We start from the raw sequence: 25,610 nt of genomic DNA on the forward strand, positions 1-25,610 counted from the left end.
TGTGGGTTCACTGTGAATATTTTTACAGTCCACTAGAATGGAAAAAATCCACATCTACAAATCTCTTTGAGATAATCTCATTTCTATTTTGTGCTTCTGTTGAACCTCTAAGAAACTTAAGGGCACTTAAGTTTCTTAAAAGTTATATATGTATGATATATATGTAAAAGAAGTGATAACTATTTGGATTTGAATCACACTCTTAACGTTTAATTTAGAGGGCTTTTTTTTTTTTTTTTTTTTTATTATACTTTAAGTTCTAGGGTACATGTGCATAACGTGCAGGTTTGTTACATATGTATACTTATGCCATGTTGGTGTGCTGCACCCATCAACTCGTCAGCACCCATCAATTCATCATTTATATCATGTATAACTCCCCAATGCAATCCCTCCCTCCTCCCCCCTCCCCCCTCCCCATGATAGACCCCAGTGTGTGATGTTCCCCTTCCCGAGTCCAAGTGATCTCATTGTTCAGTTCCCACCTATGAGTGAGAACATGCGGTGTTTGGTTTTCTCTTCTTGTGATAGTTTGCTAAGAATGATGGTTTCCAGCTGCATCCATGTCCCTACAAAGGACGCAAACTCATCCTTTTTTATGGCTGCATAGTATTCCATGGTGTATATGTGCCACATTTTCTTAATCCAGTCTGTCACAGATGGACATTTGGGTTGATTCCAAGTCTTTGCTATTGTGAATAGTGCCGCAATAAACATACGTGTGCATGTGTCTTTGTAGTAGACTAATTTATAATCCTTTGGGTATATACCCAGTAGTGGGATGGCTGGGTCATATGGTACATCTAGTTCTAGATCCTTGAGGAATTGCCATACTGTTTTCCATAATGGTTGAACTAGTTTACAATCCCACCAACAGTGTAAAAGTGTTCCTATTTCTCCACATCCTCTCCAACACCTGTTGTTTCCTGACTTCTTAATGATTGCCATTCTAACTGGTGTGAGATGGTATCTCATTGTGGTTTTGATTTGCATTTCTCTGATGGCCAGTGATGATGAGCATTTTTTCATGTGTCTGTTGGCTGTATGAATATCTTCTTTTGAGAAATGTCTGTTCATATCCTTTCCCCACTTTTTGATGGGGTTGTTTGTTTTTTTCTCGTATATTTGTTTGAGTTCTTTGTAGATTCTGGATATTAGCCCTTTGTCAGATGAGTAGGTTGCAAAAATTTTCTCCCATTCTGTAGGTTGCCTGTTCACTCTGATGGTAGTTTCTTATGCTGTGCAAAAGCTCTTTAGTTTAATTAGATCCCATTTGTCAATTTTGGCTTTTGCTGCCGTTGCTTTTGGTGTTTTAGACATGAAGTCCTTGACCATGCCTATGTCCTGAATGGTACTACGTAGATTTTCTTCTAGGGTTTTTATGGTATTAGGTCTAACATTTAAGTCTCTAATCCATCTTGAATTAATCTTCGTATAAGGGGTAAGGAAAGGATCCAGTTTCAGCTTTCTACTTATGGCTAGCCAATTTTCCCAGCACCATTTATTAAATAGGGAATCCTTTCCCCATTTCTTGTTTCTCTCAGGTTTGTCAAAGATCAGATGGCTGTAGATGTGCGGTATTATTTCTGAGGACTCTGTTCTGTTCCATTGGTCTATATCTCTGTTTTGGTACCAGTACCATGCTGTTTTGGTTACTGTAGCCTTGTAGTATAGTTTGAAGTCAGGTAGCGTGACGCCTCCAGCTTTGTCCTTTTGACTTAGGATTGTCTTGGCAATGCGGGCTCTTTTTTGGTTCCATATGAACTTTAAAGCAGTTTTTTCCAATTCTGTGAAGAAACTCATTGGTAGCTTGATGGGGATGGCATTGAATCTATAAATAACCTTGGGGAGTATGGCCATTTTCACGATATTGATTCTTCCTATCCATGAGCATGGTATGTTCTTCCATTTGTTTGTGTCCTCTTTGATTTCACTGAGCAGTGGTTTGTAGTTCTCCTTGAAGAGGTCCTTTACATCCCTTGTAAGCTGGATTCCTAGGTATTTTATTCTCTTTGAAGCAATTGTGAATGGAAGTTCATTCCTGATTTGGCTCTCTGCTTGTCTGTTGCTGGTGTATAAGAATGCTTGTGATTTTTGCACATTAATTTTGTATCCTGAGACTTTGCTGAAGTTGCTTATCAGCTTAAGGAGATTTTGGGCTGAGACGATGGGGTTTTCTAAATATACAATCATGTCATCTGCAAACAGGGACAATTTGACTTCTTCTTTTCCTAACTGGATACCCTTGATTTCTTTCTCTTGCCTGATTGCCCTAGCCAGAACTTCCAACACTATGTTGAATAGGAGTGGTGAGAGAGGGCATCCCTGTCTTGTGCCAGTTTTCAAAGGGAATTTTTCCAGTTTTTGCCCATTCAGTATGATATTAGCTGTGGGTTTGTCATAAATAGCTCTTATTATTTTGAGGTACGTTCCATCAATACCGAATTTATTGAGCGTTTTTAGCATGAAGGGCTGTTGAATTTTGTCAAAAGCCTTTTCTGCATCTATTGAGATGATCATGTGGTTCTTGTCTTTGGTTCTGTTTATATGCTGGATTACGTTTATTGATTTGCGAATGTTGAACCAGCCTTGCATCCCAGGGATGAAGCCCACTTGATCATGGTGGATAAGCTTTTTGATGTGCTGCTGAATCCGGTTTGCCAGTATTTTATTGAGGATTTTTGCATCAATGTTCATCAGGGATATTGGTCTAAAATTCTCTTTTTTTGTTGTGTCTCTGCCAGGCTTTGGTATCAGGATGATGTTGGCCTCATAAAATGAGTTAGGGAGGATTCCCTCTTTTTCTATTGATTGGAATAGTTTCAGAAGGAATGGTACCAGCTCCTCCTTGTACCTCTGGTAGAATTCAGCTGTGAATCCATCTGGTCCTGGACTTTTTTTGGTGGGTAGGCTATTAATTGTTGCCTCAATTTCAGAGCCTGCTATTGGTCTATTCAGGGATTCAACTTCTTCCTGGTTTAGCCTTGGGAGAGTGTAAGTGTCCAGGAAATTATCCATTTCTTCTAGATTTTCTAGTTGATTTGCGTAGAGGCGTTTATAGTATTCTCTGATGGTAGTTTGTATTTCTGTGGGGTCAGTGGTGATATCCCCTTTATCATTTTTTATTGCATCGATTTGATTCCTCTCTCTTTTTTTCTTTATTAGCCTTGCTAGTGGTCTGTCAATTTTGTTGATCTTTTCAAAAAACCAACTCCTGGATTCATTGATTTTTTGGAGGGTTTTTTGTGTCTCTATCTCCTTCAGTTCTGCTCTGATCTTAGTTATTTCTTGCCTTCTGCTAGCTTTTGAATGTGATTGCTCTTGCCTCTCTAGTTCTTTTAATTGTGATGTTAGAGTGTCAATTTTAGATCTTTCCTGTTTTCTCTTGTGGGCATTTAGTGCTATAAATTTCCCTCTACACACTGCTTTAAATGTGTCCCAGAGATTCTGGTATGTTGTATCTTTGTTCTCATTGGTTTCAAAGAACATCTTTATTTCCGCTTTCATTTCGTTATGTACCCAGTAGTCATTCAGGAGCAGGTTGTTCAGTTTCCATGTAGTTGAGCGGTTTTGATTGAGTTTCTTAGTCCTGAGTTCTAGTTTGATTGCACTGTGGTCTGAGAGACAGTTTGTTATAATTTCTGTTCTTTTACATTTGCTGAGGAGTACTTTACTTCCAATTATGTGGTCAATTTTGGAATAAGTGTGATGTGGTGCTGAGAAGAATGTATATTCTGTTGATTTGGGGTGGAGAGTTCTATAGATGTCTATTAGGTCCGCTTGGTGCAGAGATGAGTTCAATTCCTGGATATCCTTGTTAACTTTCTGTCTCGTTGATCTGTCTAATGTTGACAGCGGAGTGTTGAAGTCTCCCATTATTATTGTATGGGAGTCTAAGTCTCTTTGTAAGTCTCTAAGGACTTGCTTTATGAATCTGGGTGCTCCTTTATTGGGTGCATATATATTTAGGAGAGTTAGCTCTTCGTGTTGAATTGATCCCTTTACCATTATGTAATGGCCTTCTTTGTCTCTTTTGATCTTTGATGGTTTAAAGTCTGTTTTATCAGAGACTAGGATTGCAACCCCTGCTTTTTTTTGTTCTCCATTTGCTTGGTAGATCTTCCTCCATCCCTTTATTTTGAGCCTATGTATGTCTCTGCATGTGAGATGGGTCTCCTGAATACAGCAGACTGATGGGTCTTGACTCTTTATCCAGTTTGCCAGTCTGTGTCTTTTAATTGGAGCATTTAGTCCATTAACATTTAAGGTTAATATTGTTATGTGTGAACTTGATCCTGCCATTATGATATTAACTGGTTATTTTGCTCGTTAGTTGATGCAGTTTCTTCCTAGCCTCGATGGTCTTTACATTTTGCCATGTTTTTGCGATGGCTGGTACCGGTTGTTCCTTTCCATGTTTAGGGCTTCCTTCAGGGTCTCTTGTAAGGCAGGCCTGGTGGTGACAAAATCTCTAAGCATTTGCTTATCTGTAAAGGATTTTATTTCTCCTTCACTTATGAAACTTAGTTTGGCTGGATATGAAATTCTGGGTTTAAAATTCTTTTCTTTAAGAACGTTGAATATTGGCCCCCACTCTCTTCTGGCTTGTAGAGTTTCTGCCGAGAGATCTGCTGTTAGTCTGATGGGCTTCCCTTTGTGGGTGACCCGACCTTTCTCTCTGGCTGCCCTTAAGATTTTTTCCTTCATTTCAACTTTGGTGAATCTGGCAATTATGTGTCTTGGAGTTGCTCTTCTGAGGAGTATCTTTGTGGCGTTCTCTGTATTTCCTGAATTTGAATGTTGGCCTGCCCTACTAGGTTGGGGAAGTTCTCCTGGATGATATCCTGAAGAGTGTTTTCCAACTTGGTTCCATTTTCCCCCTCACTTTCAGGCACCCCAATCAGACGTAGATTTGGTCTTTTTACGTAATCCCATACTTCTTGCAGGCTTTGCTCATTTCTTTTTCTTCTTTTTTCTTTTGGTTTCTCTTCTCGCTTCATTTCATTCATTTGATCTTCAATCGCTGATACTCTTTCTTCCAGTTGATCGAGTCGGTTACTGAAGCTTGTGCATTTGTCACGTATTTCTCGTGTCATGGTTTTCATCTCTGTCATTTCGTTTATGATCTTCTCTGCATTAATGAGTCTAGCTGTCAATTCTTCCACTCTTTTTTCAAGATTTTTAGTTTCTTTGCGCTGGGTACGTAATTCCTCCTTTAGCTCTGATAAGTTTGATGGACTGAAGCCTTCTTCTCTCCTCTCGTCCAAGTCATTCTCTGACCAGCTTTGATCCGTTGCTGGTGATGGGCTGCGCTCCTTTGCAGGGGGAGATGCGCTCTTATTTTTTGAATTTCCAGCTTTTCTGCCCTGCTTCTTCCCCATCTTTGTGGTTTTATCTGTCTCTGGTCTTTGATGGTGGTGACGTACTGATGGGGTTTTGGTATAGGTGTCCTTCCTGTTTGATAGTTTTCCTTCTGACAGTCAGAAGGACTCTCTGTTGGTCTGTTGGAGATTGCTTGAGGTCCACTCCAGACCCTGTTTGCCTGGGTATCAGCAGCAGAGGTTGCCGAAGATAGAATATTGCTGAACAGCGAGTGTACCTGTCTGATTCTTCCTTTGGAAGTGTCCTCTCAGGGGTGTACTCCACCCTGTGAGGTGTGGGGTGTCAGACTGCCCCTAGTGGGGGATTTCTCCCAGCTAGGCTACTCAGGGGTCAGGGACACACCTGAGCAGGCAGTCTGTCCGTTCTCAGATCTCAACCTCCGTGTTGGGAGATCCGCGGCTTTCCCCAAAGCTGTCAGACAGAGTCGTTCGCGTCTGCACCGGCTCCCGCTACTTCCCCTGTTGGTCTTCAGCTGTGCGCTGTCCCCAGAGGTGGAGACTACAGAGACAGGCAGGCTTCCTTGAGCTGCTGTGAGCTCCACCCAGTTCGAGCTTCCCAGCGGCTTTGTTTACCTACTTAAGCCTCAGCAATGGCGGGCGCCCCTCCCCCAGCCTCGCTGCTGCCTTGCCGATAGATCGCGGCAGACTGCTGTGTTAGCAGTGAGGGAGGCTTCGTGGGCGTGGGACCCTCCCGGCCAGGTGTGGGATATATTCTCCTGGAATGCCTGTATGCTTACAGCGCAGTATTGGGGTGGGAGTTACCCGATTTTCCAGGTGTTGTGTGTCTCAGTTCCCCTGGCTAGGAAAACGGATCCCCTTCCCCCTTGCGCTTCCAGGTGAGGCGATGCCTCGCCCTGCTTCAGCTCTCGCTGGTCAGGCTGCAGCAGCTGACCAGCACCGATTGTCCGGCACTCCCTAGTGAGATGACCCCAGTACCTCAGTTGAAAATGCAGAAATCACCGGTCTTCTGTGTCGCTCGCGCTGGGAGTTGGAGACTGGAGCTGTTCCTATTCGGCCATCTTGCTCCGGCCCCCCCTTTTTTTTTTTTTTTTGAGACGGAGTCTGGCTCTGTCGCCCAGGCTGGAGTGCAGTGGCGCGGTCTTGGCTCACTGCAAGCTCTGAGAGGGCCTTTGATCTAATGGAACGGCATTCTTGGGTATGGTCTAGGATCATTCTGAAGCCTTAAGAAACGACTGTACAACTCCCACCCTTGGCTTCATCTTTAGACCACATTTTTCCAAAAGTTCTTTATATCTGATATTTTATTGGAAGCCATTTAATTATAGCATTATTTGCCATCTGGAGAAGCTGAGATTTTTCAAAATCAAGTTCCAGCTCATTAGTCTTTAACAGTTCTTCCTTTAGTTCATAACTTTTCTCCCTCAACTTACTATAAGCAGCAAGAAGAAATTAGAAGGCACCTTCAACACTTTATTTGGAAGTCTCCTTTGTTAGATCACCCAGTTGGTTAGGCACTTATTTTTTAACTTTCCACATCACAGCTAAGCAACTTTCTGTTAATACATAACAAGGATTCTCCTTCTCCATTTCCCAGTAGTACACCCCTTACTTCTTGTTAAGAAACCATTTTCAAAATTAGGGTTTTATCTCGGTTCCAAAATCTGTATTAGTTGTCAATTTCTATATAACAAATTATCCCAAATCCTAGCAGTTTAAAACAAAGGACATTTATTTTTTTGCATAGTTTCTGAGGATCATGAATGCTGAAACAGCTTAGTTGAGTGATTGTGGCGCAGAGTCTCTCAAGCTGTTGGCCAGGCCTGCAGAATCTGAAGGCTTGACTGGTTTGGAGGCTTTGCTTTCAAGCTCACTCAGACGGCCGTTGGCCAGAGGACATAATTCCTCACAATCTGTGTCTCTCCATAGGGCTGCTCGTAACATAGAAGCTGGTTTCCCCAAAACAAATTATTCAAGAAAGAAAGGGAGCATCCAAAATGGACGCTTTTATAACCTAATCTTTCATAACCTCATCTTCTATAACCTAATCTTTTATAACCTAATCTCTGAAATGGCATGCCATCACTTCTGCTACACTCTTTGGATCACACCAACTAACTTTAGTGCAGTGTGGGAGGGGACCACACTAAAATGTGAATACCAGGAGGCAGGGATCACTGGGCGCTATGTTGGAGGCTGGCTATAATAATGATAATGTCACCATCATTTAATATATTAAAATGTTTATGGCTATTTCTGTACGTATTTTTTTCACTTCGATTCTTGAGCATTCCTCCTCCACTAATTGTATTTTATACAAATTCCAAAAAGTTTAACTTAATTTCAAATAAGAGTAAGTAATCTTTTACTTCAAACACTATGCCTCTGTCTGACTTTCAAACATATAAAAACCAAGATCAGTGTAAAATCCTGAGGTCATAAAAGTATTCATTAGCTAATATTTCTTACATAATTTTTCTCATCCATAGTAAGCATAGAAATTTAGAAATATAGACATATAGACAGTAAATGATGTTTCTTTTCTCTGTCAAAATCAAGTGTTAATGGTTCCATTCTGATTTGCCAGTAAAAACAAAGCCAGCTATGTTTAAGACTACTATTTGTGAACATTTTTTTCTTATTCTCTGATATGTCTACACTCAAGCACTATATATATATATATATGCACTCTCTGACACATATATGTGCATAGTCACCCACAGCAACATACACTCATGTGTGTTAATTAGACATGAATCAGCGGCACTTTGGAAAAATGAGTTAGGTTTTTTCTCTCTGCCCAGCTGTAGTGGTTGGTTGCCATGGAAACGATGCACAAAGTAGAACTTTCAGAAAATACAAATGTTAATGTGTCTTTATTGGAAGAGCTCATGTATTGATCAGTAAAGAAGAGAACTTTAATAACAAAGCAATGCAAATATCCTAGTAACAAAAGCTGTCTGCTTGTATCAAATACAATTCATTATCTCTTTTGCTCTGAACTTGAATGAACTACACATCAGTCTTCTCTGCACTCTACAATAAGTAAACAGGTAGCTAGTTTTTAAATTAATGTTAGATTTCATCTTTAATTACTATATGCAGAGAGTTAATTTATCCTTCAGTAAATACTGCATAGAGTCAAGACTGACAGTTCTTTGCTTCCATAGATTGGTATTTCCCAAGTGCTTATCTGCCTTCAATACTTTCTGCTATCAGATCTCAACCCTAATTAACCGTAACTTGACTTTCCAAAGCCATAGTTGCTTGGAAAATAGACTAAAGAAATTCTTGCCAGTTTTGAAATTCTTTTCTGTCATAATATGTTGTTTATTCTATGCATGTAATTTTTGTATAGAATCAATTACAGAAAAAAATGTAAATATATAAAATATTTTTAAAATAAGTGAAAATCATCCATGAGCCATCAGGTAGCTATAAACATTATTAACTTTTTATATATGTGCTTTTCTTCATTATTTTTACATATATCATTTAGAAGAAAAGTTGTGTTCATATTCTTTTATAACATTTTCATTTTAAATTTTTTTCCAGGAAATAACTTTTAGATTCAGAGAATATTAGAGTTGAAAATAACTTTTCTATCACATGATCTAAGAAGCTTCCCTCATGTCAATTTTTTTTTTTTTTTTTTTGAGACGGAGTCTTGCTCTGTTGCCCAGGCTGGAGTGCAGTGGCACTATCTCAGCTCACTGCAAGCTCCATCTCCCAGGTTCACACCATTCTCCTGCCTCAGCCTCCCAAGTAACTGGGACTAGAGGTGCCTGCCACCATGCCTGGCTATTTTTTGTATTTTCAGTAGAGTCAGGGTTTCACCGTGATAGCCACGATGGTCTCAATCTCCTGACCTCGTGATCTGCCTGCCTTGGCCTCCCAAAGTGCTGGGATTACAGGCAGCAGCCCCCTCGCCCGGCCTCCTTCACGTCATTTTTATCCACTTGTGAAAATGTATTTCTCACATGTTAGTCTGCTGGTTAATTAAAATGACTTTTATTGGATGGTGATACTTTGATCGTACCTGATAATGCTGTCTTAAATGAAATAAAAATATTTATTGATAGTTCTTGCTTTTTATTGAATATTAAGTGCAGCACAGCTCACACATTAAGTCAAATAAACTAGTGACTGAATAACACCTTAAAGCGAGGTATTCAAATATTTGCTACCAAACGTCTTATTAATTTATTAATATTTTCAAATGGAGTATCTTTCAATATCAAGCAATTGAAATGTGATTTTACTTAACAAATTTTGATTACATAAGATACGGATACGTTTCTACTCTCTGATCACAACCTTACGTTGTTGGATTCTTGCTGTTCTGCAGCCCATCATTTGCTGAACTAACATGCCCTGTTAGAAAATAGTTAATGCTTATGGGACTCAACAGTACAATTGTTAATTACTTTCAGTCAATAAATTCTGTATATAGAGAAAGATACCAATTTAGTCATCTATTGCCCTCAGGGACAACACCGTCAGCACATCTTCTCAGTTACAGCACCTCCCTATAGGATTATTAAGAGTATTCAAGGCGGGGCGCAGTGCCTTACGCCTGTAATCCTAGCACTTTGGGAGGCCGAGGCGGGTGGGTCACCTGAAGTCAGGAGTTCGAGACTAGCCTGGCCAACATGGAGAAACCTCATCTCTACTAAAAATACAAAAGTTAGCTAGGCATGGTGGCGGGCACCTGTAATCTCAGCTACTCAGGAGACTGAGGCAGGAGAATCGCTGGAACCCGGAAGGGGAGGTTGTAGTGAGCCGAGACTGCGCCACTGAAAAAAAAAAAAAAGTATTTAAGGAGGGCACGGGCTGCTCGGGTGCGAGCCCAGCCAGGCCCGGCCCAGAGCGCGGCCTTCGGCGGAGGCGCGCCTCCAATTGGCGCGAAAGTGATAAAAAGGCGTGGCCGGAAAGGTTCCGCCCTGCTCGCCTCTGGAGTACTTAAGGGACTTGGCGGGGCAGCTGCGCTCATTGCTCCAAAACTCCGCTTAGCGAGTGGGTCGCCTGCACTATATCTGTGCTACTCAGCGACCCCGGTGCCTCGGCCACCATGCCGCGCTCTTTCCTCGTCAGGAGGCCCTCTGACCCTGATCGGAAGCCTAACTACAGCGAACTACCGGACTCTAATCCAGAGTTTACCTTCCAGCAGCCCTACCACCGGGCCCACCTGCTGGCAGCCATCCCACGTTCGGAGATCCTTAACCCCTCTGCTTCGCCGCCAGCACTCATCTGGGACGCTTTCCTGGCGCTCCAAGCCCAACCAACTTCCAGGGCCTCCCTCCAACTGGGACTCTCCCAGGGGAGTCCCAAGGTGGCAGAATTGACCTCGCTGTCAGATGAGGACAGCGGGAAAGGCTCCCAGTCCCCCAGCCCACCCTCACAGGCTCCTTCGTCTTTCTCCTCCACTTCAGCTTCTTCCTTGGAGGCGGAGGCCGATGCCACCTCCCCAGGCTTGGGCCAAGTGCCCAAGCAGCTGGCCCAGGTCTCTGAGGCCAAAGATTCCCAGTTTCAAAAAGCCTTCAACTGCCAATACTGCAATAAGGAATGCGTCAGCCTGGGTGTCCTCAAGAGACACATCCGAAGCCACACGCTGCCCTTCGTCTGCGGAACCTGCGGGAAGGCCTTCTCCAGACCCTGGCTGCTGCGGGGCCATGTCCGGACCCACACCGGTGAGAAGCCCTTCTCCTGTCCCCACTGCAGCCGTGCCTTCGCCGACCGCTCCAACCTGCGGGCCCACCTCCAGACCCACTTGGACATCAAGAAGTATCAGTGCCAGGCGTGCACTAGAACCTTCTCCCGAATGGCCCTGCTCCACAAGCACCAAGAGTCGGGCTGCTCAGGGGGCTCCTGCTGACCCTAGAGGCTCCCACTTCCTCTCCATACCTGACACCCCATCCCGCGCCAACCAACAACCTCCCCAAGCTTCAGAAGGAAGGAGGACACCATGTCCTCATGCCACAGAATTCCCTCTTGAGCGCCCCCATTTCTGGATGCATCAGTCGCACGAGACTTTGATGAAAACCATTTTCTGGTTCTGTTTCCTCTGCCTGGATCCCTCAGTGGACTCTGAAAGAGGCCTTCCCGTGGCCATGTCTGTGGATGGCTGGTGGGAGGGCAGCTGGCAGCCCCAGCTCGGGGGCATTCTTGAATTGGCTTTTCTGCATGTGTTTGTGTATTCAGAACTGTTTGGATGCAGCTGTTTCAGCTACAGGACAAGAGCTGACAGACTGACTGGGAAGTATCCACCCCAGTCAGGGGACCCTCCCCACTCCCTCCTCGAAGGATTCCTCAGGCCACTCTCCACTAGGTGTGACTATGCAATAATCCACCCCCAGCTTCAGCCACGGGGCCTTTGAAGGCGGTGACTGACACCAGGACGTGTCTAGAGCCTGAGATGCCCTGAGCCCGGACAGCCATTTCAGCTTCCTGTTTGGCGTGGTTGGCACCTGTTTCCCAGGCAATTTAACAATGTCTCAAAAGGGACTGTGAGTAATGGTTGTCACTTGTCGGTGGCCTAAGTGGGGTGCTCTGGTCTGCCCGATGTATCTCCCAAAACTATTTTGGGATCCCAACAGGTAGGCCTGGGAGGAAGATGTTTACATTTTTAAAGGTGCATTGGTACTTATATTTCACACATTTTGTATCAAGGAAATGTTTTGTATAGTTATGTGTGCTGTTTATTGATATCCAATAAAGCAATTTATGTATTTTTTAAAAAAAGTATTCAAAGAGTACCTGAGAATGTTGTTTAAAATAAAGATTCCAGGACCATGTCCTCTGAAATTCTGGTTTAGGAAGTTGGGCAAGACCTGGTGCCTGCATTTTTAACAACCTCCCTCCTTCGTATCCTTCTTGGAAGGAAGGATTCTCATGAATGTGGTTCATGGTCATCTTGTGTGGAGCACTGCTCTAGGGATTTGAAGTAATTTATGGAACTCCCTGATCTAATTTTACTAACTAGAAACATTTGGGGACTTTAAAGTGTGGGGCAGAGGGTAACGGGTGAAGTATAACTGCCAGCTATTCCAGTGGGGAGGAAATAATTTGGTTGAACTAGTAATAACTGTCTTAACCATAGCAGCCTAGTCAAGAAAACAACAGTTTCACAGGCTCTTATAATAAACCAAATGATTGTCACAAAGCCTTGAGGACCTAAAATTACCCAGCTGGTAGCCAGCCAACCCTATACTTTGTCTTTTGTTTATAAATCCAAGATTACAGCATGGGGGTGGGGGGAAAGAAATCCTATCATCTGAGGTATAAATGATAGGCTGAGAGGAGTGGGTTGTGTCATGAATCTTTAAGGAGAAATAGGATGGGTGGGGGAAGGGAAGAGCAGTGAAAGCCTTTTAGGAAATGGGTAGAAATGAAAAGGTTTTTAGTTTCCTTCAAACTGGATCACAGGAGTAAAGAAGTGGCACTCAGGGTCTCAGGAGTAAACAAGTGGCATACTGGACAATTTGAGAAAATATTAAAACAGGACTTTTTACCAAAAAATGTATTTGGGGCTGAGAGGCAGTAAATCAATAACTGGCACACCAGGGCAAGCATAACAGAGAATGAGTTTGGAGTGGTAAACCCAGCCAGACTGTTCAGGCCTGGTTCACTGCTGTAAGGGAGCTTGCATTTTATTCTAAGGGGATTGAATAATGTATTGAAAGGGTTTGAGCCAGGGAGTGGAGGAATAAGAGGAGAAGCTAGTAGATTAGTAGGAAGTAATTGCATTAAGCCTGATGAGAGAGAGATGTTAGTGGCTAGGATTAGGGTGGTGTCTGTGGAACTGATGAGAAGTGGTTGGAAGGAGATTCTATGAGACTTTATGATAGATTAAAAGTTGTCACAAAACTGATGTCCAAAGAATATTCTAGGTCTCTGGAAAAAGGATAAACTCTGGCATAGCACGTATGGGAATTTAGGGATTGTAGAAGGCTTCTTTTCATATAACTGCCAATTCACTCTTGTGTTTATACTTCAATTTATATTTATTTCCTACTTGTCAAAATATTCAAGAATATTAGATTGTAAGATAGCTTTGAAATTCAAAACCATTGTGTACGTAGGCAATTGCACCTCAACCCATCAGACAATGCTATTAACAAGAGAAAAACAATAATAAAGTATGGTATGTGCTTCAATAGGGAAGTGGAAAAGCTGTAAAAATAATTTGCAAGGCACAGATATGGTTTGGGTTTGTATTTTTGAACTTTTTACTGAAACCCACAGTCAGAAATGTATTTTATCAATGACTCATAACAAACGTATCAAGTGAGACAAAAGTTTCACCAAACATCCAAGTCCTTACTCCATAGTTTTTATTCTAGTTAATAGGTTAAAATAGTAGCTGTGTCCTATGGAATTATTTTGTTGAACTACTAGTGAGCCGTAGACTTTTTAATTAAAAAAAATATGAGCCTAAGAAGTTTAGGAAAATCCCTACTCACTCTCCGTGGCTGCGTCTTTTGTGAGAGCACTTTGTGTTTGGGTAGCATCATTTGCTAGTTTATGGGAGGGTACAAACATCTCTCTTTTGCATCACCTAAATCAGAAGGAAATTTTGCTTGGGACTTAAGTTTAGATTTTAGATTTAGGATACCATCTTGGATCCCAGAAGTTCTAAGTTTATATTTTCTTATTTATTTCCTGTCTTTCTCACCAGACCATATGTTCTTCAAGGTGAGGAAGTTAAACTTACCTTTAAATCTGAATTTTTTGGGACACAAATTTTCAATTTGTTGCACCTAAGATACATAGGATGATGTATTAATCTGAGTAATTTCTTAAAACTACTCTGTAGTAGAATTAAATTGAACACTAGGTAGTGAATATATTATGTGTTTAAATTGAATAATAGAATCCCAGGAACTTGAGATTTTAAAAAAATTAGTCTTGCTCTCTTGCAAGGATATATAACTTTAGAATTCTCAAAATTATTTTATTTATTTTCTTCATAGAAAAACTTCTGTTTCTTATCATTTTGTAGCTTTTCTTTAGTTATTTTACGTAGTATTTTCAAAACTGAAATTAAAATAGCTCAATGAAATAGGCAAGGCAAATATCATTTCTATTTCTATCGGGGTAAAAGTCATACCTGATCTTAGCATAAAGGAAGCATTGTAATCTGAACCTCATCTATTTCTATAGCTCTCCCTCTCATCATTGTCCATCACCCAGATTACTCACCAATTACTTAGGTAATCAAACTCATGATTTTAAAAATTCATCCCTTTGTAAGCAATGTTCCCTCTGACAGAAATGCCAATCCTCCCTCCTGCCCAAACCTCAACTTTGCCTGGCTAATTCCTATCCATCCTTCAAAATTCTCTCAATATCTCTACTTTCAGGAGATGTTTAGTGAAAATGGAATGAGAGAGACCAGTTGGAAGGATATTAGAGTAAACCACATAAGAAACAAGTAAATGAATAACTAAACAAATGAGAAAAGTAGAGCTATAAGCCATGCTGTGCTGCCCCTCTGAAAGCTTGATTGCCAGTATAATTATCTTCTTTCTGCCATTGGGAACAGGGCCTCTCTTGTGATACCTCCATGCCAAAGGTCCCGCTATGCCACCTACTTTGACGTTGCTGTTCTGCGCTGCCTACTTCAGCCCCATTGGTCTGAGGAAGGCACTCAGTGGTCTCTGATGTACTATCTACAAAGGCTGCGACATATGTTGGAAGAGAAGCCAGAAAAGCCTCCAGAGCCAGATATTCCTCTCCTGCCCAGACCCAGGAGTAGCTCCATGGTGGCGGCAGCTCCCTCACTAGTGAACACCCACAAAACGCAAGTAAGAAAAACTCAGTTCGTTGTCATTCAAACCAGCAACTTTGCCATAATGGATTCCTTTTTTCTCTGTGCATCCAGCTCTTATGTACTCTAGTGCTGACTTTTTGGTTGGTGGGTTACACTGTTGCTATTATCTTTTCCCTTCCATCTTGCATGCTTGACCCTTTGCTGCCCTTTAGCACTTAATCATTTGAAGAAGTGCACCTCTTACACATGCTAATTTAGTATAAGTCTTTGTTTATCTAGAATAGTGGAAAATTGGGTCTAATGAATAATCAAAGTAGTAATTAACAGAGTTCTGACATTTAATCTGTTGATTACCAATATCATAAAATCTGTGACATAGGATTTTACTAAACATGATGTAACCTCTTTTGCATAACTCAACATTTTTTAGTGTCTTAATGTCATCATTAGGAATACTGCATTTTGATAGTCTTGCTATTTATTATAAATGTTTGGAGAAGTAAACTGAATGTGTACTGATATGGTGATATCTTCATGACAATTGCTTTTTGATAAATGAATGACCTACTATCAGCTTGAACACTTGTTCTTGCCCTCTTTCTCATCAACACCAGGTGTTGAAAATATAGAGAAAAATGTGACTTGTAGTGTGTCCCAGTTGTTTGGATTTACTTAAATGTGAATTGGCTGAGTCTGAAATTTGTTTCTGCATATTTCTGAAAACAAATGTGAGCAATAGCAGAGTTAAAAAGAAATACAATCTGTTTAGTAGTAGATATTCTGCCTAGGTGGATATCTGCTTTACTGAATCATTCAATGGAAAAAAAACACTCTTTTTAATTAAAAAAAAAAAAAAAGAGAGAGAGAGAGAGAGAGATCCATCTTCTCTCTATTTTCTTAGCATTCTAGATCTGGGGCTACATGACCTCACTGCCGAAAACTCCAAACAGGAATTACAATTAATATGAAATACATATTCTCACTAGCAGAATTTGGATTCCAGAAGTCCAGACATACAAGTTCAATTGTTCAAAGGTATCAAAGCAGTAGCGCATCCCTATTAAAAATGTGACATTTCAATAAGACAAGTATTTGGATGTAAAGTCCTAAGTCCTTGATCATTGTCTTCCTTTATTAAGGATCTCACCATGAAGTGTAATGAGGAGGAAAAATCTCTTAGCTCTGAGGCCTTTTCCAAGGTTTCACTGACCAATCTGCGTAGGTCTGCAGTCCCAGATCTTTCTTCAGACCTGGGCATGAATATTTTTAAAAAGGTGAGTAGAAATGCTTATGCTCTTTGATATTTTGGTAAATAAAAAATGTCAGTGGGACATGAGATGTTTCTGATCATACTGCGGTATGGAGTGGGGTGGGAAAGGGACCTTAGGAACCGAAGTCAGCTCCTAGATGTAACACTGACTTGCAGCATACCCCTGTGCAAGTCCCTCTGTGTGTATGAGTGAACTTCCTATTCTAAATGCTCCACAGGGTTGTCGTGAAGCTCAATCCTGATCATATGCATAAAGCAGTGTAAAGCAGTGTGGTGGTGGAAATAATTGTGGTAACATTGATGGTAACTTTCATTTGTATGGTTCAACTCATTTTTATCAAGCACTTTATATAAATAGTTCTCATTTAATCCAATGACATCCTTATTCTCTTCATTTGCAGGTAAGAAATTGACCCTTAGAAATTTTAGGTAGCTTGCCCAAGATTGAGTCCAAACTCAAAAGTAGGTCTTCTAGTTAAATACTTCATATTTTTCTGCCATTACTCTGCCTCTTTTTTGTAAGTATACTGAGATAAACAGAAAATAATATGTGTAGACCTATGTATATGTATATATATAGTGGTTTGCTTTCTCTTTTCCAAAACTGTTACTTTAATTATGCCGACGAAGAACAAATAACACGATATTGACCTATTATGAGCTGAAAGTGTTGCTAAGTAAGCAGTTTCCTGCCTTTGTTAATGATGCAACGAAAGACAATGGCCATCAATTTTCTTAAAACATTGATTATTTGAAAGGAAAAAGTAGTTTTCATTACTGGCTGCATATGATAATTTTTAAGGAGCTTTAAAAAATCTTCAGGCTCAATCCCAGACCAATTAAGCCAGAATTGCTGAAGGTAGGCTAAGGAATTGTTATATTTTAAAAGCTTCCCTAGCAGTTCTAAACTTTTAGTTGCACTTGGTTTTGAACTTGTTTGGTAGGAATAATGAGTTTGTGGCAATGTATGGTCTGTATCTTCTTTGACTCTTTATTAGTTAGTTTCTGTTATTAAACTAACAGTTTTGGAAAAGAGAAAGCAAACCACTATATATACACATATACATAGGTCTACACATATTATTTGCTGTTTATCTCCATATACTTACAAAAAAGAGAGGCAGAGTAATGGCAGAAAAATATGAAGTATTTAACTAGAAGACCTACTTTTGAGTTTGGACTCAATCTTGGGCAAACTACCTAAAATTTCTAAGGGTCAATTTCTTACCTGCAAAATGAGGAGAAATTACGAACAGTGGCACACATTTAAAGTTGGCTAACTGGAACAATGGATCACTATCATGAAAAATGGAACAGAAAAATACAGGCTGGTTCAAGTAGTGACTCTAACCGTGTGATTTGCAAACTTTAGTGTGCATCAGAATTACCTACCAGGCCTGTTAAAACACACATTGCTGGACCTCAGCTGCTGAGGGTCTGATACAATATGTCTGAGAATTTGCATTTCTAATAAGTTCCCAAGTGATTCTGATGCTGCTGGTCCAGGGACCACACTTTGCAAACCACTAGTCTAACCCAACCCAGGAGAAAGACCCATGGAATAAGTGACCTTTTACTTGGTTTCTTTGACTCTTTTAATGTGAAATTTCTCCAATTTCTATTGGATGATGTTCAGTGACTTTCTGGGTCTCCTCTTCCTGGAACATTTCTTATATTTTATTGCAGATCATGGAGCCCCTTGGGAAGCAGATTGTAACGTTTTCTTTGCCCTGTCCCTAATTCTACACCTTTCATCACTGTAGTTCAAGAGCCGCAAAGAAGACCGAGAGAGGAAAGGCTCCATTCCATTCCACCACACAGGCAAGAGGAGGCCACGGAGAATGGGAGTGCCCTTCTTGCTTCACGAGGACCACCTGGATGTGTCCCCCACGCGCAGCGCATTCTCCTTTGGAAGTTTCTCTGGGCTGGGAGAAGACAGGCGAGGAATTGAGAAAGGAGGCTGGCAAACCACCATTTTAGGTGACCACGAGGCCTTCCAAAATAGGGCAGAGTTTAAGTGGCCTATTTAGAACTGGATCTAGGGCTCCTGGGCAAATTTGAATCTTTCTTGAACAGTTCAGCCAAGAAATTTGGGGCTCAAATGCAGGTTCTCCAGTACCAAAATAATGCTGTGTTTTCACAGCCAAATAAATCCAGATAATTGAAGTAATTATGCAAGAGTTCTGTGAAATTAGACAGGTAACAATCTTATTTCTTGTATCGTTCTAGACAAAGAAACATGGTCTTAGGGTGCTCTGTGCATTGATTTCCATTGTGAATCTAGACAGCAGATGTTTATTAAACTTGGATTTTATTTTTTCAAAAAAGCAGCAAAGATATATATATATATATATATATATATATCTTTTTTTTTCCTTTCTGGATTGCATATTAAATAGGCCAGTTTAAAGTTGGGAGCTGACAGCTAGCTGGGCCGCAACAGATGTTTTCTGACATTTGGCTGAGATTGGGGCTGACCTTTATCACAGGCAGCTTCATCAATCATCCTGACCCTGAATATCCCATGGCAAGTTCAGTTCTTGCTTTGTTGTCTGTGTTTCACACTTTTCCTAACTGCCCCGCACTCTCCCTGCTGTCCTTGGGAAAGACAATATCTTGGCAGAAAACCTTTCAGATTTTAAAACTCTCTTGTGGGGTGCTCTTATTCATCCCAGGGAAATTGACCCGGCGAGGCAGTTCAGATGCAGCCACTGAGATGGAGAGTCTGAGCGCCAGGCATTCCCACTCCCATCACACCCTGGTAAGCGACCTGCCGGACCCCTCCAACAGCCATGGAGAAAACACCGTCAAGGAAGGTGGGTAGGAGGTGAGGCCTACGGGCAGAAGTTCAGATTTCTTTTCTTGTTTTCTGTCCTTACACCATGTTACTTTCCCATTGTAGTCCACTTCCTGTGTTTTCTGAAAACTGGCATTCTTGTGCTGTATTGCTTGGTAATTTACTTGTTAGCCATTCTTAGCATATCCTTAGTAGCAAGAACTATTTAACACCACACTGTAAACACCATACCTCTCAGAGGGATAGCAAGGACAAGCCATTCATATTTGTTTTCAAAAGATCATAGACCCACAGGGCTGAAAGAGACCTTGGAAGACATCTAGATTCGGTGCTTCAATCACGTCTATGAGATCCCTCTGAAGGGCTTGTATACCTTCAGCAGGAGGAAAGTCACTGCCTTCCAAGGCCACCAATTTTTTTTTTTCCAGACAGCTTCTATTTTAGATAAGTTCTTGTGTGTTTTATGTGGAACAAACATGTGTCTCTGGGTGTAATCCAAGACAGGTTCACATTCTGTACTTTTAACAGAATAATTGATTTTTTTCTTATGTTCTCATGGAAGCATAAATTTAGTCCCTCTTTGATCTGCACTGTATTTCAAGTATTCAATGACATCTGTTAGTTACCATGACAAATTTATATTCAGTTACTTTTAGCCAAAGGAGAAAAAAATTATTCATGTTTGTTGTTCCTTAATATACTAGATAAAAATGCTATAAACAAATAGTTTATATCAGTATGATCTATCATCTAACAGTGGGTAAAATTCATCTATTCTGATCAACTAAACTAAGTCAGTGTTAGCAGAAGTTAAATCCTAATCTCAACCTTAAGGAAGCTAGTTATAATTCACATTTTTCTACAACCTTTAATATTTTCCACACATCATATGGCCTTAGTAGCTTCAGTAGTCCCATGAGAGTTGAGAATAACTTTGAGACTATAAGTTAAATATTTTCAAAAACTCAGCTGTTATTGTGGTCATGATTGAAGTAATAGTATAAATGTCTAACTGATATTGTAGGTTAATGTAGGAAGAACTAAGACATTGCTTTCATTTTATTAGTGCGATCTCAGATCTCCACTATCACAGTTGCGACCTTCAATACCACTTTGGCGTCATTTAACGTAGGCTACGCAGACTTTTTCAATGAGCACATGAGGAAACTCTGCAACCAGGTGCCTATCCCGGAGATGCCACATGAACCTCTGGCATGTGCTAACCTACCTCGAAGCCTTACAGACTCCTGCATAAACTACAGCTACCTAGAGGACACAGAACATATTGATGGGACCAATAACTTTGTCCACAAGAATGGAATGCTTGATCTTTCTGTAAGAAGCAAGAATTTTTCTTACCAAAGTTAGACAGATATTAATTATTTGGTGCATTTTTGCAACATTATATAAAATGGGCATATAGATTCTTAGAAATTATCAAACCCTGAAATGAAAAAGCCACCCATTGAAAAAATTCACCAGTGTGTCAACCATCATAGGTGCACCTTACTTTTTTTTCAAGCATTGCATTACATTTGATCAGATCTCAGAATATTTTTATAATCCAAAACCGTTAGTGAATCCTGAATATACATGTATAAATACACATACATGTGTGTGTTTAATAAGTCTCTTTTGTCTAGAATGAGGGCAAAAAATTATTCACTTATTTTATTTTGATTTCAACAGGACTACAAACCTCCTGTGTAGCCAGAAGAAAATGAATAAAAGTTCTTAAAAGATTTAAGCTTGCAGTCTCAAGAGTGTCTGTCTTGAGTATAGTTATTAGCAAATGAAGGGGTTGTTATATTTTACAATTATATTTCACAAAATTTTTATTGCACATTAGGAATCCTGGCTTAGCAAATAATTTACAGTATTAAAACCAATAAAGGAACATAATTTAAACATGCAAATATTTTGTACTTTAAATGAAGTATGAATAATGATACAGTCATGAACAAGCAAAAGGAAATCACTGTTCTTTATCCATTATTAGTAATGAATGAAAAGCAGGGGATTAAAACACTTTTATTTTAAAAAATCAATAGAACAAATTTCCATTTGGACAAATAATTACTCTCCCATTAACTCACTATGCTTCAATATCCTCATTAATTGTTGATATCATAGCATGTTTTGGAAAGTTTATATGAGATAATAGATGTATATATTTTTAATACTTTGGGTGACTTATACTCTCTATTAAGAAAATACACAAGATTCCATGGCAACTTTTATAGGAAAATTTGACAATTGTCTAAATTATTGCTACCCAATTTCATAGACTAGCCTAAGGAAATGGATTAAACATAATAACCAAATCTCTTTAGGAAGAGGGAGTGCAGGTAACTTAATCATGCCGTGTTTATATTGTCTTCCTCAGGTAGTTCTGAAGGCTGTTTATCTTGTCCTTAATCATGACATCAGCTCTCGTATCTGTGACGTGGCGCTAAACATTGTGGAATGCTTGCTTCAACTTGGTGTGGTGCCCTGTGTAGAAAAGAATAGAAAGAAGAGTGAAAACAAGGAAAATGAGACTTTGGAAAAGAGACCAAGTGAGGGAGCTTTCCAATTCAAAGGAGTATCTGGAAGTTCCACCTGTGGATTTGGAGGCCCTGCTGTTAGTGGAGCTGGAGATGGTGGAGGAGAAGAAGGAGGAGGTGGAGATGGAGGAGGCGGAGGAGGTGATGGAGGAGGAGGTGGAGGAGGTGGAGGCGGCCCTTATGAGAAGAATGAGAAGAACCAAGAGAAGGTATGACTGAACCGCCTTATGTGTCCTCATGAAATGTCATCCTAATTTCTTTCTAAAGCTTGCTTGCCAGCAGTTTGTTGCTTGCTGAACAGCACCTAGTCACTAGAGCAAAAAAGTGGAGAGTGGAGAAATCTCTTCATTAGGTTCTCAGTAGGCATTAGTAGAAACAGTTAGATGAAACTGTACTCTAAATCCAATATCTATTGCAATCCAAGCAGTGTTAGAGCTAATTCTCTAGTCATGTTATTTCTGCAAGAGAACATTTCAGTTATGCTATATTGCCATAATTGTCAGTCTGACATCAAGTATAACCTTTCTCAAAACTTTTAGACTCTGACCTAATTGAGGAATGTCTTAGTTTTCTCAAGCTGCCATAACAAAATACCATAGACTGAGTGACTTAAACAGTAGAAATTTCTTTCTTATGGTTCTGGAGGCTGGGAAGTCCAAGTGCTGTCAGGTTTAATTTTATTCTGAAGCTTCTTCTCTTGCTTTAGAGGTGACCACTGTCTTATTGTGTGCTCACATGGCCTCTTCTTTGTGCATACAGAGAAAGCAAAAGAGAGAGAGCAAAAGAGCTTTCTTGGCCGGGCGCGGTGGCTCAAGCCTGTAATCCCAGCACTTTGGGAGGCCGAGACGGGCGGATCACAAGGTCAGGAGATCGAGACCATCCTGGCTAACACAGTGAAACCCCGTCTCTACTAAAAATACAAAAACTAGCCGGGCGAGGTGGCGGCGCCTGTAGTCCCAGCTACTTGGGAGGCTGAGGCAGGAGAATGGCGTGAACCCGGGAGGCAGAGCTTGTAGTGAGCTGAGATCTGGCCACTGCACTCCAGCCTGGGTGACAGAGCGAGACTCCGTCTCAAAAAAAAAAAAAAAAAGCTTTCTTGTGTCTCTTCTTATATGGGCCCAATCCCACTAGACCAGGCCTCACCATCATGACCTCACTTAACCCTAATTACCTCCCAAAGACTCATCTTCAAATACCATCAGTTTGAGGGGTTACAGCTTCAACATGTAAATTTTGTGAATGCACAAATATTCAGCCCATAACAAGCAGTATAATTTTTCCTCAATACAAAGTTTTTTCTTTTAAGTAACACATTTATGGCAGCCAGCTTCAACCACAGTTAAGGAGAAAGCAAGGGAAGAATTTTGCTTGATTAGTTGGTGTTGGTTTGAAGTGGGAATAACTCTCTTAGTCTCACTCAGTCCTCTCATGTCTCAATGTGGCACATCCTGGTGGCTTTAGTCTTTCTATTATTAATTGTTCCTAAATTTAATTCCCTCTGCCTTGTCAACATCTGGTATATGATTTCTTAACATCAATAATTGGTTTTCTTCTTTAATTTTAAATACAAATTACTACAGCTTAAATTCATATAACTTACACTAATCTCAATTTGTGGTTTTAGCTAGAAAATGATATTCAGAAATTGAAATCAACATGAGATTTTAATCTCTAACAAATACTGTACACATCATGTCAAGTGTTTACACATGTGAAGTTATACTGTGTAGAGTTCTAGATATATACCCTCTAGATATATATTGTATAAACTATAAATTGTCCATTTTTCTTACATGCGATCAGATTTTCACATCTGAGCAAGCGTTGCAATACTACTTCCTCTTTCACAATTTCTTCCTCATTTCTTTCGAGTCCCACTTGACACATGTTTAATATGCATTTATCATCTGGTTTCTTCATTTTGTTGTTTACTCCTGTCTTCCCAATATTCATGGACTCTGATCCAAATATTCTTGCTCCGATAATCTTGGTTGTTGAACCATTTCTTTAGGATTTTCTTCTCCTGCCTTAATCATATTAATCATAAGGCAATTCTAATAAACTTTATTGGTTTTTAAGTTTCCCAATACCTTAGCACCTTATCCATCACTGAGGACAATGCGAGGAACCTCAGATCTGACTGTAAATGAAAATTATCTAAATAACGGTACAGATCACAAGAGATTTGATTGGAGATGCTAAGATCTAAAGAATCATTCAGTGATCAATTACTTAGGAATTAGCAAACAAATACAAGTTATAAGAACCAAATTTACTAACACAGAAACTGGTGAGATTTCTACCGAATTTCCGTTCTTTACCTATCAACTCTGTCTCGACAAAGAAATTAGAAATGGTATTTTGCCCATTATAATATTCAAGGGAAATTAAAAAGAAAAAAAGAGAATATTATGAAATATTGATAAGCTTTTATCAGCAAAGCTTAGATGTTCCGACTAAACTGATGAGGTTTTGTATGTATGCTAAGGATCTCTGAGGTTCATAATTAGTGTTTCGTTTTCGTTTGTGCTTTTCCTTTATTAGTTTTGAAATTTTATCCAAGTGGCATTTTAACCACATGTTTATTGAAAACCTACAAGTACCTTGACTATTTAGAACCTATATATTATCTAGAATCTATAGCTTGATGTAATAGATGTTATTCTGACCAAAGTTATCACTTTTCATCAGTATGGGATTTTTAAAGTCAGATTATGTGGTCTCCAATACAGCCACCAAGATATATATGTTTCATAGTTAGTTCCCAAAATAATATTCTTTTTAGTACAAATAGTTTATAAAATAAAACCTGATGGTGGGTCAAGTGCCTTCTGTTTGTGATTCACAAAGGTCTGTTCTGCCCCAAACCCATCTGTTATCTTCAGTGGAATCAGAAGTTTTATCTAATTTTGCAACTTAATAATAACAGAAGCATAGGAATTTATTAAGACAGAAAGGAAGATCTAATCTCCATTTCTATATTTGCCACAACTTGTACTGAGTGCTTGGAATGTTATTTAATATCTTCAGTTTTTTTGCCTGTAAGTTGCTACGTCTTTCTGAATGTCTCCTATGAAAGCAATCTGAATCCCAAGGACATCTGAAGGTCTAAAGAAATAAAAACCTGAATGGATATTTACAAAGAGCTTTTAGAGCTAGAAAATTTTTAAAGGAGCTTGTAATAATTTTAAAATATGTGTAAATCAGTCTTCCAAATAAGCCCTTGCTCAGGATGACCTTTTCTGAGGCACTGCTGCGTAAGGCTTTGTAGCCTGTACAGAGCCCCGTACACAAAGTCCCTTGACTAAGGAGGCCAGTGAGGATTGAAATCCAGTCCAACCTCCGCTTTTGGAACCACTCACCAAAGGATTGCATCCATTCAGAGGGCTCATCTTCTAATTCTCCACCTAGAGGGGTGCCTTTTCTAATTTGCATAAAGGTGCTCCAGAGGAAAGCAGTGCCCCACACTTTTATTATTATTTTTAATTAATGTTATTTATTAAAATAATATTAATATTAAAATGATATTAATATCATTCATTAAAATAATATTATTTTTAATTAATAATTAGTTTTGCTATTATTAATCATTAATAATAATTAGTTTTGCTATTATGTGTCTTTCATGTTTTGACTCAAATTCTCACAACTCTATGAAACAGATATTATGATTCCGATTTTGTAAGTCACAGGTAGGTTAAGTAGTTTGTCCAAGGTTATATAGTTAGTAAATGTTGAAACTAAAATCAGAATTCAAACTAAAAATCCAAAAATCTGAAATCTAAAATGCTCCAAGATCTGAAACTTTTTGAGCTCCAACATAAAGCCACAAGTAGAAAACTCCATACCTGACCTCATGTGACAAGTCACAGATAAAATGCAGTCA

The 25,610-nt window shown here is 39.8% G+C and overlaps 1 protein-coding gene and 1 pseudogene across 3 annotated transcripts in view; both read left to right on the forward strand.

Annotated features, from left to right (window-relative positions):
- Window positions 1-25,610, forward strand: part of UNC80 (unc-80 homolog, NALCN channel complex subunit) — a 232,968-nt gene that overhangs the window by 35,545 nt on the left and 171,813 nt on the right. For all 3 annotated transcript variants that reach the window (XM_010354934.2, XM_030916516.1, XM_010354935.2), the window contains exons 8-13: window positions 14,884-15,145; window positions 16,251-16,385; window positions 18,145-18,361; window positions 19,057-19,197; window positions 20,245-20,513; window positions 21,565-21,933. In XM_010354934.2, coding sequence (XP_010353236.1) covers window positions 14,884-15,145; window positions 16,251-16,385; window positions 18,145-18,361; window positions 19,057-19,197; window positions 20,245-20,513; window positions 21,565-21,933 — 1,393 coding nt within the window. The remainder of the gene's footprint in view (window positions 1-14,883; window positions 15,146-16,250; window positions 16,386-18,144; window positions 18,362-19,056; window positions 19,198-20,244; window positions 20,514-21,564; window positions 21,934-25,610) is intronic.
- Window positions 10,411-11,214, forward strand: LOC104655504 (annotated as a pseudogene).

This window comes from Rhinopithecus roxellana, chromosome 14 (genome assembly GCF_007565055.1).
Source record: "Rhinopithecus roxellana isolate Shanxi Qingling chromosome 14, ASM756505v1, whole genome shotgun sequence".
In the NCBI taxonomy this organism is placed as follows: domain Eukaryota; kingdom Metazoa; phylum Chordata; class Mammalia; order Primates; family Cercopithecidae; genus Rhinopithecus; species Rhinopithecus roxellana.